General features: G+C 37.6%; 1 protein-coding gene across 3 annotated transcripts in view; it reads left to right on the top strand.

Moving 5' to 3' along the window:
- LOC118371512 (uncharacterized) overlaps positions 1-18,332 on the top strand; it is a 117,581-nt gene that overhangs the window by 82,097 nt on the left and 17,152 nt on the right. For all 3 annotated transcript variants that reach the window (XM_035756982.2, XM_052481888.1, XM_052481887.1), the window contains one exon: positions 1,430-1,561. In XM_035756982.2, the coding sequence (XP_035612875.1) occupies positions 1,430-1,561 (132 nt within the window). The remainder of the gene's footprint in view (positions 1-1,429; positions 1,562-18,332) is intronic.

The raw sequence follows: 18,332 nt of genomic DNA, 5'->3' as shown, positions 1-18,332 counted from the left end.
GTGGATATTTTAATTTTTTAAGTAATATTTTAAGTAATATTTTAAATAATATAAGTCACAGTTCTTTCAGCTAACTAAAGATTGACGTTTTTTATCACTTGAGGCTGAGAAACATCTGACTAATCGACCAAGAGTTAAAAATATCCACAGATGAAGAAGAAAATGTGATTTGATGGCAGCATCTGATTGTGGTTATGATTTCTGTCTGATTTCTGGACAGCTGTGTGCTGTGTGGGCTGTCTTCTGAGATGCACACACACAGACACACACACACACACACACACACAGAGACACATACACACACAGACACACACACATACACGTGGGCAGGATCTTTGATCTGGGGGCCATGTGTATATGAAACACAAATGATTCATTAACCATCTCAATTTCCTACAAAACATTTAGCTCTCTCTCTATCGCCAGTAGTCTTTTGTTGTGATCAGTTATATTTTTATGAAAAATACCAACTAGAAAGACAAGAGGCACAGTAATATGGTTTAGGGGAGACTAAACCAGTTGCATATAGATTGTCTGCTGTAAAACGGGGAGACATTTGCTAGTACTCTAAATGTCCACTTACAAATGTGTGAACAGAGATGATTTGATGCCAGAACATAATTTGATCCATATGCACAACCCAAACCATTTAGACAACCATGTCATTCCTCTTTACAAACACAGTCCCTCACCGTTGTCCCGTTGTCCTACAAGACCAGTGGTGGAACGGATGTGTGTAGATAGTCACATGAGAGCCACCTGTTTGTGGACTGATACACACAAACACAAACACTCCTCCCACTCTCTGCTGTCCAGTGTGGACTGATACACACACACACTCCTCCCACTCTCTGCTGTTCAGTGTGGACTGTGTTTACCTGTCCGACAAGCGTGCCACTTCCTACTCCCACAAGACTCTGAATAAACATTTACAAGAGAACACACACACTCAGTGTTTGTTTTTCATGGGCATCCTGTGTCGACTGTCTATGTATCTGCAGGCCGGACCTAAAGCTGAGGTTACCTACCAGAGATAATCTACTGCGTGTGTGTAATTATGTTTGCCTGCGTGTGTGTATGCAAAACAGTTGCTTCATTGAGTTATTTTGCTGGAATTTATACCGGATGTTGTTAATTACAAGGCCTACACTCAACTATAAAGGAGCTGGTCAAAGCCATAACCGATTTGGGCCCTGAGTATGAGTGCTGGTCTAGGATCAGGTCCATATAATCAACTGATTCTAGATTAGCACTGAGGCTCTAATAGTGAATATGGGCCCTGGTTATGAGTGCTGGTCTAGGATCAGGTCCATATAATCAACTGATTCTAGATTAGCACTCCTACCATTGAGGCTCTAATAGTGAATATGGGCCTTGGTGACCAGGCTGCCAGCTGAGCCCTCACCTCTCTTCTCTGTGTGTCCACCAGGAGACGGTATTCATGGGGAATGGGGAACAGTACATCTGGAAGCCCCCAGAGGATGATGACATCATCACCCTGCACCGAGCACCTGCACCCCCGGGGGAGAACGGACAGGGATACACACCTACAGCCATGGAGGTGATGGATGTGACTGTGTGTGTGGGTGTGTGGAGGTGGAAAAGGTATTTGTGTCAGGGCGGGATTTGTGTGTGTGCATTGCTTAGGTATATATGGTTTGTGTACAGTAAATGTGTGTTAGCTTCAGACCTGGGTTCAAATACTTTTCAAAATACTTTTCAAAACATGTATTCAGATAACCTTTCTTTGAAAAAAAATAACAAGTAGTTGAATATTGGAATGTATTTCATAATACTCAAATACACTGAGTCAAATACTCTCCCATGCATTTCAATCAATCAATCTTTATGTATGTAGCACGTCTACAGAGGATGCATTTCAATCAATCAATCTTTATGTATGTAGCACGTCTACAGAGGATGCATTTCAATCAATCAATCTTTATGTATGTAGCACGTCTACAGAGGATGCATTTCAATCAATCAATCTTTATGTATGTAGCACGTCTACAGAGGATGCATTTCAATCAATCAATCTTTATGTATGTAGCACGTCTACAGAGGATGCATTTCAATCAATCAATCTTTATGTATGTAGCACGTCTACAGAGGATGCATTTCAATCAATCAATCTTTATGTATGTAGCACGTCTACAGAGGATGCATTTCAATCAATCAATCTTTATGTATGTAGGACGTCTACAGGAGGATGCATTTCAATCAATCAATCTTTATGTATGTAGCACGTCTACAGGAGGATGCATTTCAATCAATCAATCTTTATGTATGTAGCACGTCTACAGGAGGATGCATTTCAATCAATCAATCTTTATGTATGTAGCACGTCTACAGGGGATGCATTTCAATCAATCAATCTTTATGTATGTAGCACGTCTACAGAGGATGCATTTCAATCAATCAATCTTTATGTATGTAGCACGTCTACAGGAGGATGCATTTCAATCAATCAATCTTTATGTATGTAGCACGTCTACAGAGGATGCATTTCAATCAATCAATCTTTATGTATGTAGCACGTCTACAGGAGGATGCATTTCAATCAATCAATCTTTATGTATGTAGCACGTCTACAGGAGGATGCATTTCAATCAATCAATCTTTATGTATGTAGCACGTCTACAGGAGGATGCATTTCAATCAATCAATCTTTATGTATGTAGCACGTCTACAGGAGGATGCATTTCAATCAATCAATCTTTATGTATGTAGCACGTCTACAGGAGGATGCATTTCAATCAATCAATCTTTATGTATGTAGCACGTCTACAGGAGGATGCATTTCAATCAATCAATCTTTATGTATGTAGCACGTCTACAGGAGGATGCATTTCAATCAATCAATCTTTATGTATGTAGCACGTCTACAGGAGGATGCATTTCAATCAATCAATCTTTATGTATGTAGCACGTCTACAGGAGGATGCATTTCAATCAATCAATCTTTATGTATGTAGCACGTCTACAGGAGGATGCATTTCAATCAATCAATCTTTATGTATGTAGCACGTCTACAGGAGGATGCATTTCAATCAATCAATCTTTATGTATGTAGCACGTCTACAGGGAGGATGCATTTCAATCAATCAATCTTTATGTATGTAGCACGTCTACAGGAGGATGCATTTCAATCAATCAATCTTTATGTATGTAGCACGTCTACAGGAGGATGCATTTCAATCAATCAATCTTTATGTATGTAGCACGTCTACAGGAGGATGCATTTCAATCAATCAATCTTTATGTATGTAGCACGTCTACAGAGGATGCATTTCAATCAATCAATCTTTATGTATGTAGCACGTCTACAGGAGGATGCATTTCAATCAATCAATCTTTATGTATGTAGCACGTCTACAGGAGGATGCATTTCAATCAATCAATCTTTATGTATGTAGCACGTCTACAGGAGGATGCATTTCAATCAATCAATCTTTATGTATGTAGCACGTCTACAGGAGGATGCATTTCAATCAATCAATCTTTATGTATGTAGCACGTCTACAGGAGGATGCATTTCAATCAATCAATCTTTATGTATGTAGCACGTCTACAGAGGATGCATTTCAATCAATCAATCTTTATGTATGTAGCACGTCTACAGAGGATGCATTTCAATCAATCAATCTTTATGTATGTAGCACGTCTACAGGAGGATGCATTTCAATCAATCAATCTTTATGTATGTAGCACGTCTACAGGAGGATGCATTTCAATCAATCAATCTTTATGTATGTAGCACGTCTACAGGAGGATGCATTTCAATCAATCAATCTTTATGTATGTAGCACGTCTACAGAGGATGCATTTCAATCAATCAATCTTTATGTATGTAGCACGTCTACAGAGGAGGCATTTCAATCAATCAATCTTTATGTATGTAGAGGATGCATTTCAATCAATCACTTTAGGAGGATGCATTTCAATCAATCAATCTTTATGTATGTAGCACGTCTACAGAGGATGCATTTCAATCAATCAATCTTTATGTATGTAGCTACGTGCTTTCAATCAGAGGATGCATTTCAATCAATCAATCTTTATGTATGTAGCACGTCTACAGGAGGATGCATTTCAATCAATCAATCTTTATGTATGTAGCACGTCTACAGAGGATGCATTTCAATCAATCAATCTTTATGTATGTAGCACGTCTACAGGAGGATGCATTTCAATCAATCAATCTTTATGTATGTAGCACGTCTACAGAGGATGCATTTCAATCAATCAATCAATCTTTCAATCAATCATCTTTATGTATGTAGCACGTCTACAGAGGATGCATTTCAATCAATCAATCTTTATGTATGTAGCACGTCTACAGAGGATGCATTTCAATCAATCAATCTTTATGTATGTAGCACGTCTACAGAGGATGCATTTCAATCAATCAATCTTTATGTATGTAGGACGTCTACAGAGGATGCATTTCAATCAATCAATCTTTATGTATGTAGCACGTCTACAGAGGATGCATTTCAATCAATCAATCTTTATGTATGTAGCACGTCTACAGAGGATGCATTTCAATCAATCAATCTTTATGTATGTAGCACGTCTACAGGAGGATGCATTTCAATCAATCAATCTTTATGTATGTAGCACGTCTACAGAGGATGCATTTCAATCAATCAATCTTTATGTATGTAGCACGTCTACAGGAGGATGCATTTCAATCAATCAATCTTTATGTATGTAGCACGTCTACAGAGGATGCATTTCAATCAATCAATCTTTATGTATGTAGCACGTCTACAGGAGGATGCATTTCAATCAATCAATCTTTATGTATGTAGCACGTCTACAGGAGGATGCATTTCAATCAATCAATCTTTATGTATGTAGCACGTCTACAGGAGGATGCATTTCAATCAATCAATCTTTATGTATGTAGCACGTCTACAGGAGGATGCATTTCAATCAATCAATCTTTATGTATGTAGCACGTCTACAGGAGGATGCATTTCAATCAATCAATCTTTATGTATGTACAGCAGGATCTAATCAGAGGATGCATTTCAATCAATCAATCTTTATGTATGTAGCACGTCTACAGAGGATGCATTTCAATCAATCAATCTTTATGTATGTAGCACGTCTACAGGAGGATGCATTTCAATCAATCAATCTTTATGTATGTAGCACGTCTACAGGAGGATGCATTTCAATCAATCAATCTTTATGTATGTAGCACGTCTACAGGAGGATGCATTTCAATCAATCAATCTTTATGTATGTAGCACGTCTACAGGAGGATGCATTTCAATCAATCAATCTTTATGTATGTAGCACGTCTACAGGAGGATGCATTTCAATCAATCAATCTTTATGTATGTAGCACGTCTACAGGAGGATGCATTTCAATCAATCAATCTTTATGTATGTAGCACGTCTACAGGAGGATGCATTTCAATCAATCAATCTTTATGTATCTACAGTGCATTTCAATCAATCAATCTTTATGCACGTCTACAGGAGGATGCATTTCAATCAATCAATCTTTATGTATGTAGCACGTCTACAGGAGGATGCATTTCAATCAATCAATCTTTATGTATGTCTACAGGAGGATGCATTTCAATCAATCAATCTTTATGTCTACAGGAGGATGCATTTCAATCAATCAATCTTTATGTATGTACGCTACGTCTTTCACAGGAGGATGCATTTCAATCAATCAATCTTTATGTATGTAGCACGTCTACAGGAGGATGCATTTCAATCAATCAATCTTTATGTATGTAGCACGTCTACAGAGGATGCATTTCAATCAATCAATCTTTATGTATGTAGCACGTCTACAGAGGATGCATTTCAATCAATCAATCTTTATGTATGTAGCACGTCTACAGAGGATGCATTTCAATCAATCAATCTTTATGTATGTAGCACGTCTACAGAGGATGCATTTCAATCAATCAATCTTTATGTATGTAGCACGTCTACAGAGGATGCATTTCAATCAATCAATCTTTATGTATGTAGCACGTCTACAGGAGGATGCATTTAAATCAATCAATCTTTATGTATGTAGCACGTCTACAGGAGGATGCATTTCAATCAATCAATCTTTATGTATGTAGCACGTCTACAGAGGAGGCATTTCAATCAATCAATCTTTATGTATGTAGCACGTCTACAGGAGGATGCATTTCAATCAATCAATCTTTATGTATGTAGCACGTCTACAGGAGGATGCATTTCAATCAATCAATCTTTATGTATGTAGCATTTCAATCAATCAATCTTTATGTCTCTACAGGAGGATGCATTTCAATCAATCAATCTTTATGTATGTAGCACGTCTACAGGAGGATGCATTTCAATCAATCAATCTTTATGTATGTAGCACGTCTACAGGAGGATGCATTTCAATCAATCAATCTTTATGTATGTAGCACGTCTACAGGAGGATGCATTTCAATCAATCAATCTTTATGTATGTAGCACGTCTACAGAGGATGCATTTCAATCAATCAATCTTTATGTATGTAGCACGTCTACAGAGGATGCATTTCAATCAATCAATCTTTATGTATGTAGCACGTCTACAGAGGATGCATTTCAATCAATCAATCTTTATGTATGTAGCACGTCTACAGAGGATGCATTTCAATCAATCAATCTTTATGTATGTAGCACGTCTACAGGAGGATGCATTTCAATCAATCAATCTTTATGTATGTAGCACGTCTACAGAGGATGCATTTCAATCAATCAATCTTTATGTATGTAGCACGTCTACAGAGGATGCATTTCAATCAATCAATCTTTATGTATGTAGCACGTCTACAGGAGGATGCATTTCAATCAATCAATCTTTATGTATGTAGCACGTCTACAGGAGGATGCATTTCAATCAATCAATCTTTATGTATGTAGCACGTCTACAGGAGGATGCATTTCAATCAATCAATCTTTATGTATGTAGCACGTCTACAGGAGGATGCATTTCAATCAATCAATCTTTATGTATGTAGCACGTCTACAGGAGGATGCATTTCAATCAATCAATCTTTATGTATGTAGCACGTCTACAGGAGGATGCATTTCAATCAATCAATCTTTATGTATGTAGCACGTCTACAGGAGGATGCTTTCAATCAATCAATCTTTATGTATGTAGCACGTCTACAGAGGATGCATTTCAATCAATCAATCTTTATGTATGTAGCACGTCTACAGGAGGATGCATTTCAATCAATCAATCTTTATGTATGTAGCACGTCTACAGAGGATGCATTTCAATCAATCAATCTTTATGTATGTAGCACGTCTACAGGAGGATGCATTTCAATCAATCAATCTTTATGTATGTAGCACGTCTACAGAGGATGCATTTCAATCAATCAATCTTTATGTATGTAGCACGTCTACAGGAGGATGCATTTCAATCAATCAATCTTTATGTATGTAGCACGTCTACAGGAGGATGCATTTCAATCAATCAATCTTTATGTATGTAGCACGTCTACAGGAGGATGCATTTCAATCAATCAATCTTTATGTATGTAGTCTACAGTCTACAGAGGATGCATTTCAATCAATCAATCTTTATGTATGTAGCACGTCTACAGGAGGATGCATTTCAATCAATCAATCTTTATGTATGTAGCACGTCTACAGAGGGATGCATTTCAATCAATCAATCTTTATGTATGTAGCACGTCTACAGAGGATGCATTTCAATCAATCAATCTTTATGTATGTAGCACGTCTACAGGAGGATGCATTTCAATCAATCAATCTTTATGTATGTAGCACGTCTACAGAGGATGCATTTCAATCAATCAATCTTTATGTATGTAGCACGTCTACAGGAGGATGCATTTCAATCAATCAATCTTTATGTATGTAGCACGTCTACAGGAGGATGCATTTCAATCAATCAATCTTTATGTATGTAGCACGTCTACAGAGGATGCATTTCAATCAATCAATCTTTATGTATGTAGCACGTCTACAGGAGGATGCATTTCAATCAATCAATCTTTATGTATGTAGCACGTCTACAGGAGGATGCATTTCAATCAATCAATCTTTATGTATGTAGCACGTCTACAGGAGGATGCATTTCAATCAATCAATCTTTATGTATGTAGCACGTCTACAGAGGATGCATTTCAATCAATCAATCTTTATGTATGTAGCACGTCTACAGGAGGATGCATTTCAATCAATCAATCTTTATGTATGTAGCACGTCTACAGGAGGATGCATTTCAATCAATCAATCTTTATGTATGTAGCACGTCTACAGAGGATGCATTTCAATCAATCAATCTTTATGTATGTAGCACGTCTACAGGAGGATGCATTTCAATCAATCAATCTTTATGTATGTAGCACGTCTACAGGAGGATGCATTTCAATCAATCAATCTTTATGTATGTAGCACGTCTACAGGAGGATGCATTTCAATCAATCAATCTTTTTATGTATGTAGCACGTCTACAGAGGATGCATTTCAATCAATCAATCTTTATGTATGTAGCACGTCTACAGGAGGATGCATTTCAATCAATCAATCAATCTTTATGTATGTAGCACGTCTACAGGAGGATGCATTTCAATCAATCAATCTTTATGTATGTAGCACGTCTACAGGAGGATGCATTTCAATCAATCAATCTTTATGTATGTAGCACGTCTACAGGAGGATGCATTTCAATCAATCAATCTTTATGTATGTAGCACGTCTACAGGAGGATGCATTTCAATCAATCAATCTTTATGTATGTAGCACGTCTACAGGAGGATGCATTTCAATCAATCAATCTTTATGTATGTAGCACGTCTACAGGAGGATGCATTTCAATCAATCAATCTTTATGTATGTAGCACGTCTACAGGAGGATGCATTTCAATCAATCAATCTTTATGTATGTAGCACGTCTACAGAGGATGCATTTCAATCAATCAATCTTTATGTATGTAGCACGTCTACAGAGGATGCATTTCAATCAATCAATCTTTATGTATGTAGCACGTCTACAGAGGAGGCATTTCAATCAATCAATCTTTATGTATGTAGCACGTCTACAGAGGATGCATTTCAATCAATCAATCTTTAATCAATATGTAGCACGTCTACAGAGGATGCATTTCAATCAATCAATCTTTATGTATGTAGCACGTCTACAGGAGGATGCATTTCAATCAATCAATCTTTATGTATTTCAATCAATAGTATGTAGCACGTCTACAGAGGATGCATTTCAATCAATCAATCTTTATGTATGTAGCACGTCTACAGAGGATGCATTTCAATCAATCAATCTTTATGTATGTAGCACGTCTACAGGAGGATGCATTTCAATCAATCAATCTTTATGTATGTAGCACGTCTACAGAGGATGCATTTCAATCAATCAATCTTTATGTATGTAGCACGTCTACAGGAGGATGCATTTCAATCAATCAATCTTTATGTATGTAGCACGTCTACAGAGGATGCATTTCAATCAATCAATCTTTATGTATGTAGCACGTCTACAGGAGGATGCATTTCAATCAATCAATCTTTATGTATGTAGCACGTCTACAGGAGGATGCATTTCAATCAATCAATCTTTATGTATGTAGCACGTCTACAGGAGGATGCATTTCAATCAATCAATCTTTATGTATGTAGCACGTCTACAGGAGGATGCATTTCAATCAATCAATCTTTATGTATGTAGCACGTCTACAGGAGGATGCATTTCAATCAATCATTTTATGTATGTAGCACGTCTACAGGAGGATGCATTTCAATCAATCAATCTTTATGTATGTAGCACGTCTACAGGAGGATGCATTTCAATCAATCAATCTTTATGTATGTAGCACGTCTACAGAGGATGCATTTCAATCAATCAATCTTTATGTATGTAGCACGTCTACAGGAGGATGCATTTCAATCAATCAATCTTTATGTATGTAGCACGTCTACAGGAGGATGCATTTCAATCAATCAATCTTTATGTATGTAGCACGTCTACAGGAGGATGCATTTCAATCAATCAATCTTTATGTATGTAGCACGTCTACAGGAGGATGCATTTCAATCAATCAATCTTTATGTATGTAGCACAGTGCATTTCAATCAATCAATCTTTATGTAGGATGCATTTCAATCAATCAATCTTTATGTATGTAGCATTTCAATCAATCAATCTTTATCTACAGGAGGATGCATTTCAATCAATCAATCTTTATGTATGTAGCACGTCTACAGAGGATGCATTTCAATCAATCAATCTTTATGTATGTAGCACGTCTACAGGAGGATGCATTTCAATCAATCAATCTTTATGTATGTAGCACGTCTACAGGAGGATGCATTTCAATCAATCAATCTTTATGTATGTAGCACGTCTACAGGAGGATGCATTTCAATCAATCAATCTTTATGTATGTAGCACGTCTACAGAGGATGCATTTCAATCAATCAATCTTTATGTATGTAGCACGTCTACAGAGGATGCATTTCAATCAATCAATCTTTATGTATGTAGCACGTCTACAGGAGGATGCATTTCAATCAATCAATCTTTATGTATGTAGCACGTCTACAGAGGATGCATTTCAATCAATCAATCTTTATGTATGTAGCACGTCTACAGAGGATGCATTTCAATCAATCTTTATGTATGTAGCACGTCTACAGGAGGATGCATTTCAATCAATCAATCTTTATGTATGTAGCACGTCTACAGGAGGATGCATTTCAATCAATCAATCTTTATGTATGTAGCACGTCTACAGAGGATGCATTTCAATCAATCAATCTTTATGTATGTAGCACGTCTACAGGAGGATGCATTTCAATCAATCAATCTTTATGTATGTAGCACGTCTACAGGAGGATGCATTTCAATCAATCAATCTTTATGTATGTAGCACGTCTACAGGAGGATGCATTTCAATCAATCAATCTTTATGTATGTAGCACGTCTACAGAGGATGCATTTCAATCAATCAATCTTTATGTATGTAGCACGTCTACAGGAGGATGCATTTCAATCAATCAATCTTTATGTATGTAGCACGTCTACAGGAGGATGCATTTCAATCAATCAATCTTTATGTATGTAGCACGTCTACAGAGGATGCATTTCAATCAATCAATCTTTATGTATGTAGCACGTCTACAGAGGATGCATTTCAATCAATCAATCTTTATGTATGTAGCACGTCTACAGAGGATGCATTTCAATCAATCAATCTTTATGTATGTAGCACGTCTACAGAGGATGCATTTAAATCAATCTTTATGTATGTAGCACGTCTACAGGAGGATGCATTTCAATCAATCAATCTTTATGTATGTAGCACGTCTACAGAGGATGCATTTAAATCAATCTTTATGTATGTAGCACGTCTACAGAGGATGCATTTCAATCAATCAATCTTTATGTATGTAGCACGTCTACAGAGGATGCATTTAAATCAATCTTTATGTATGTAGCACGTCTACAGAGGATGCATTTCAATCAATCAATCTTTATGTATGTAGCACGTCTTTATGTATGTAGCACGTCAGGAGGATGCATTTCAATCAATCAATCTTTATGTATGTAGCACGTCTACAGAGGATGCATTTCAATCAATCAATCTTTATGTATGTAGCACGTCTACAGAGGATGCATTTCAATCAATCAATCTTTATGTATGTAGCACGTCTACAGGAGGATGCATTTCAATCAATCAATCTTTATGTATGTAGCACGTCTACAGAGGATGCATTTCAATCAATCAATCTTTATGTATGTAGGATGCATTTCAATCAATCAATCTTTATGTATGTAGCATCTACAGGAGGATGCATTTCAATCAATCAATCTTTATGTATGTAGCACGTCTACAGAGGATGCATTTCAATCAATCAATCTTTATGTATGTAGCACGTCTACAGGAGGATGCATTTCAATCAATCAATCTTTATGTATGTAGCACGTCTACAGAGGATGCATTTCAATCAATCAATCTTTATGTATGTAGCACGTCTACAGGAGGATGCATTTCAATCAATCAATCTTTATGTATGTAGCACGTCTACAGAGGATGCATTTCAATCAATCAATCTTTATGTATGTAGCACGTCTACAGAGGATGCATTTCAATCAATCAATCTTTATGTATGTAGCACGTCTACAGGAGGATGCATTTCAATCAATCAATCTTTATGTATGTAGCACGTCTACAGAGGATGCATTTCAATCAATCAATCTTTATGTATGTAGCACGTCTACAGGAGGATGCATTTCAATCAATCAATCTTTATGTATGTAGCACGTCTACAGAGGATGCATTTCAATCAATCAATCTTTATGTATGTAGCACGTCTACAGAGGATGCATTTCAATCAATCAATCTTTATGTATGTAGCACGTCTACAGAGGATGCATTTCAATCAATCAATCTTTATGTATGTAGCACGTCTACAGAGGATGCATTTCAATCAATCAATCTTTATGTATGTAGCACGTCTACAGAGGATGCATTTCAATCAATCAATCTTTATGTATGTAGCACGTCTACAGAGGATGCATTTCAATCAATCAATCTTTATGTATGTAGCACGTCTACAGAGGATGCATTTCAATCAATCAATCTTTATGTATGTAGCACGTCTACAGGAGGATGCATTTCAATCAATCAATCTTTATGTATGTAGCACGTCTACAGAGGATGCATTTCAATCAATCAATCTTTATGTATGTAGCACGTCTACAGAGGATGCATTTCAATCAATCAATCTTTATGTATGTAGCACGTCTACAGGAGGATGCATTTCAATCAATCAATCTTTATGTATGTAGCACGTCTACAGGAGGATGCATTTCAATCAATCAATCTTTATGTATGTAGCACGTCTACAGAGGATGCATTTCAATCAATCAATCTTTATGTATGTAGCACGTCTACAGGAGGATGCATTTCAATCAATCAATCTTTATGTATGTAGCACGTCTACAGGAGGATGCATTTCAATCAATCAATCTTTATGTATGTAGCACGTCTACAGGAGGATGCATTTCAATCAATCAATCTTTATGTATGTAGCACGTCTACAGGAGGATGCATTTCAATCAATCAATCTTTATGTATGTAGCACGTCTACAGAGGATGCATTTCAATCAATCAATCTTTATGTATGTAGCACGTCTACAGGAGGATGCATTTCAATCAATCAATCTTTATGTATGTAGCACGTCTACAGAGGATGCATTTCAATCAATCAATCTTTATGTATGTAGCACGTCTACAGGAGGATGCATTTCAATCAATCAATCTTTATGTATGTAGCACGTCTACAGAGGATGATTTCAATCAATTCTTTAATCAATCATTTCAATCAATCAATTTTATGTATGTAGCACGTCTACAGAGGATGCATTTCAATCAATCAATCTTTATGTATGTAGCACGTCTACAGAGGATGCATTTCAATCAATCAATCTTTATGTATGTAGCACGTCTACAGAGGATGCATTTCAATCAATCAATCTTTATGTATGTAGCACGTCTACAGAGGATGCATTTCAATCAATCAATCTTTATGTATGTAGCACGTCTACAGAGGATGCATTTCAATCAATCAATCTTTATGTATGTAGCACGTCTACAGAGGATGCATTTCAATCAATCAATCTTTATGTATGTAGCACGTCTACAGAGGATGCATTTCAATCAATCAATCTTTATGTATGTAGCACGTCTACAGAGGATGCATTTCAATCAATCAATCTTTATGTATGTAGCACGTCTACAGAGGATGCATTTCAATCAATCAATCTTTATGTATGTAGCACGTCTACAGAGGATGCATTTCAATCAATCAATCTTTATGTATGTAGCACGTCTACAGAGGATGCATTTCAATCAATCAATCTTTATGTATGTAGCACGTCTACAGAGGATGCATTTCAATCAATCAATCTTTATGTATGTAGCACGTCTACAGGAGGATGCATTTCAATCAATCAATCTTTATGTATGTAGCACGTCTACAGGAGGATGCATTTCAATCAATCAATCTTTATGTATGTAGCACGTCTACAGAGGATGCATTTCAATCAATCAATCTTTATGTATGTAGCACGTCTACAGAGGATGCATTTCAATCAATCAATCTTTATGTATGTAGCACGTCTACAGAGGATGCATTTCAATCAATCAATCTTTATGTATGTAGCACGTCTACAGGAGGATGCATTTCAATCAATCAATCTTTATGTATGTAGCACGTCTACAGGAGGATGCATTTCAATCAATCAATCTTTATGTATGTAGCACGTCTACAGGAGGATGCATTTCAATCAATCAATCTTTATGTATGTAGCACGTCTACAGAGGATGCATTTAAATCAATCTTTATGTATGTAGCACGTCTACAGAGGATGCATTTCAATCAATCAATCTTTATGTATGTAGCACGTCTACAGAGGATGCATTTAAATCAATCTTTATGTATGTAGCACGTCTACAGAGGATGCATTTCAATCAATCAATCTTTATGTATGTAGCACGTCTACAGAGGATGCATTTCAATCAATCTTTATGTATGTAGCACGTCTACAGAGGATGCATTTAAATCAATCTTTATGTATGTAGCACGTCTACAGAGGATGCATTTAAATCCATCTTTATGTATGTAGCACGTCTACAGAGGATGCATTTCAATCAATCTTTATGTATGTAGCTGAAAGAAATAAAATAATAAAAGGCAAACACAATACAAATAACAAATGAAGATAGACAAGAATACAATAAAGAGACAAATGTATTCTATTTATATAGAATGAGATCAAATAAATAGTTGTGTTTGTGGTACGTAGCTTAGGCCAACCCATACCATAACCCCACCACCACCATTGGGCACTCTGTTCACAATGTTGACCTCAGCAAAACGCTCACCCACATGACACCATACACCTCCTGTAGACGTGCTACATACATAAAGATTGATTGAAATGCATCCTCTGTAGAGGTGCTACATATAAAGATTGATTGATTGAAATGCATCCTCTGTAGACGTGTTACATACATAAAGATTGATTGATTGAAATGCATCCTCTGTAGACGTGCTACATACATAAAGCATGCCAACGGTTGTGAGGCCGGTTGGACGTACTGCCAAATTCTCTAAAACGACGTTGGATGCGGCTTATAGTAGAGAAATTAACATTCAATTATTTGGCAAAAGCTCTGGTGGACGTTCCTGCAGTCAGCATGCCAATTGCACACTCCAACAAAACTTGAGACATTTGTGGCATTGTGTTGTCTGACAAAACTGCACATGTTGGAGGGGCCTTTTATTGTCCCCAGTACAAGGTGCACATGTGTAATTGTCATGCTGTTTAATCAGCTTCTTGATATGCCACACCTGTCAGGTAGATTATCTTGGCAAAGTAGAAATGCGCACTAACAGGGATGTAAACAAATTTGTGCAAAACAATTAAGAGAAATATGCTTTTTGTGCATGTAAACCTCTTCTGGGATCTTTTATTTCAGCTCATGAAACATTGGACCAACACTTTACATGTTCCGTTTATATTTTTGTTCAGTGTAAAAGCATGGCTAAAAATATCTATCCTCAGGTCTTTCTTAAAAATGTCTACAGTTTCTGAGGCCCTCAGATTCTCTGGCAGGCTATTCCAAAGGCCAAGACGATAGTGACTTACCAAATGCTTTGGTTTTGACCTTTGGAACCACTAAAAGACCAGAGGAACACACACATACAAGGTCTGAGAGACCGCCCGGGCAAATATACAAAAATACACAGAAAACATGTATTTAAATAACAAATACTCAAATACACGTGTATTTTAACCCAGGTCTGGTTAACTTTATGTGTGAATTGTGACAGAGGGGGTCATGCTTACCAAGAGAGCTCCTCTTTGATTGGCCGTGCCATCATAACACAGACAACCTTTGACGTCCATGTCTTCCAGTCAAACTGGGTCAGGGGCCTGGTCTGTGGTTAAACTGCAGGGTCGGGTTACAGCCATGTGGAACCCCAATATGGGGGTCGACCCATAACCTCTACACCCTGACCCTTAGCTCTAACATATCAGTCAAACTATAGGACCAAGTGAAACCCCATTCCTCATGTAGTGCACTACTTCTGGCCAGTTCCACTTTTCGCTCGGTTCCAGACCAGAAGTAATTGGAATGATTGACATGAGGAGTTATGGGATACTTGAGAGGGTCTCTTGAAATGAGACAGTCTGGAGTCAGGAGGGTAAAGCAACCCCTCCCTCCCCATCTCTCTCTCTCAATTAAATTCAATTTAAGGGCTTTATTGGCATGCGAAACATATGTTTACATTGCCAAAGCAAGTGAAATAGATAATAAACAAAAGTGAAATAAACAATAAAAATGAACAGTATACATTAAGTTACAAAATGATAAAGACATTTAAATTGTCATTTTATGTCTATATACAGTGTTGTAATGATGTGCAAATAGTTAAAGTACAAAAGAGAAAATAAATCAACATACATTTGGGTTGTATTTACAATGGTGTTTGTTTTTCCTGGTTTCCCTTTTCATGTGGCAACAGGTCACAAATCTTTTTTTTATTTTGTCTTTTCTAAATTAAATTTTACTCCGTTTTCTCCCCAATTTCGTGGTATCCAATTTTTTTAGTCTCATCGCTACAACTCCCGTACGGGCTCGGGAGAGACAAAGGTTGAAAGTCATGCGTCCTCCGATACAGACCGATAACACAGCGCGCATGCAACCCGGAAGCAAGCCGCACCATAGTGTCGGAGGAAACACCGTGCAACTGGCAACCTTGGTTAGCGCACACTGCGCCCAGCCCGCCACAGGAGTCACTGGTGCGCGATGAGACAAGGATATTCCTACCGGCCAACCCCTCCCTAACCCGGACGACGCTAGGCCAATTGTGCATCGCCCCACGGACCTCCCAGTCGCGGCCGGTTACGACAGAGCCTGGGCGCTAACCCAGAGTCTCTGGTGGCACAGCTGGCGCTGCAGTACAACGCCCTTAAACACTGCGCCACCCGGGAGGCCCCCAGGTCACAAATCTTGATGCTGTGATGGACCCGGTGGTAATTCACCCAATAGATATGAGAGTTTCTAAAAACAATATTAAAAAATCCAAATTCTTTGTTAGTCTGTGTAATCTGAGGGAAATATGTGTCTCTAAATTGTCATAAATTTGGCAGGAGGAGGTTAGGAAGTGTATCTCAGTTTCCACCTCATTTTGTGGGCATTGTGCACATAGCCTGTCTTCTCTTGAGAGAAAGGTCTGCCTATGGCGGCCTTTCTCAATAGCAAGGCTATGCTCACTGAGTCTGTACATAGTCAAAGCTTTACTTAATTTTGGGTCAGGTGTTGAATACTTCTGTGCTTTCTGTCTCAGTTCATTCACTGCCTCATTTAGGTGTCCAGTTGAGCTTATTTTTAAGTCATTGTAGTGTGTGCAGTACACTTTTTATGTTGTACCAAATGAGAACTTGGTCTAATTCCCTTAGATCTGGATATTTTCTGCAATATCATTATTTTAGTATTTTTGGTGTTTACTCCCAGGGCCCGGGTCTGGCAGTACTGTTCTAGCAGGTCCAAACTCTGCTGTAGGCTATGTGCTGAGGGTGACAGCAGGCACAGGTCATCTGGGAAGATGCGTATGCATTTAACCTATGAATTGTGCAGACTAACACCAATGGCTGAGGATTTTTCTAAAATGACCAATTCATTGACGTAAATATTGAAGCTCGCAGGGCATAGATTGCAACCCTGGCAAAGGCCCAACTCCTGGTTAAAGAATTCTATTGTTTTCTTGCCAATTTTGATGCTACACATATTTATTTAATTATGTAATATGTTTTACCCCTAACACCACTTTCAATAACTTTGTGAACAATCCTGTATGCCAAATAGTATCAAATAATTTTTGGAAGTCAATAAAGATAGCAGTTGGTATTATTTTGGTGGACATGTTTATCTATCGGGGTGTTTAGGGTGTAAATACGATCGGTTGTGCTATGTTTTGGTATAAATCCACTTTGGCTTTTACCCAGGACATTGTGTTTATTAAGGAAGTTTAGAACTCTTACATTTATACTACAGAAAACCTTCCCCAGGTTACCATTCACACAAATACCATTCACACAAATGTTTTAATGTCGCCCATTTACATTTTGCACCAGTGAATATGAGCATCTCATTTAGGATACCATCTGATCCGCATCCTTTTTAAACATTTGAGGGCCTGAAGTTTGTTGGGAAGTCGATGGATTTAGATTTAGATTTAAAAACAGGTCAAGGGCAGACAGAGGTCAGTAGTCCAGAGCAGTGTCT

This window comes from Oncorhynchus keta, chromosome 27 (assembly GCF_023373465.1).
Source record: "Oncorhynchus keta strain PuntledgeMale-10-30-2019 chromosome 27, Oket_V2, whole genome shotgun sequence".
Taxonomy (NCBI): Eukaryota; Metazoa; Chordata; class Actinopteri; order Salmoniformes; family Salmonidae; genus Oncorhynchus; species Oncorhynchus keta.
This window is presented reverse-complemented; position numbering and strand designations above follow the sequence as displayed.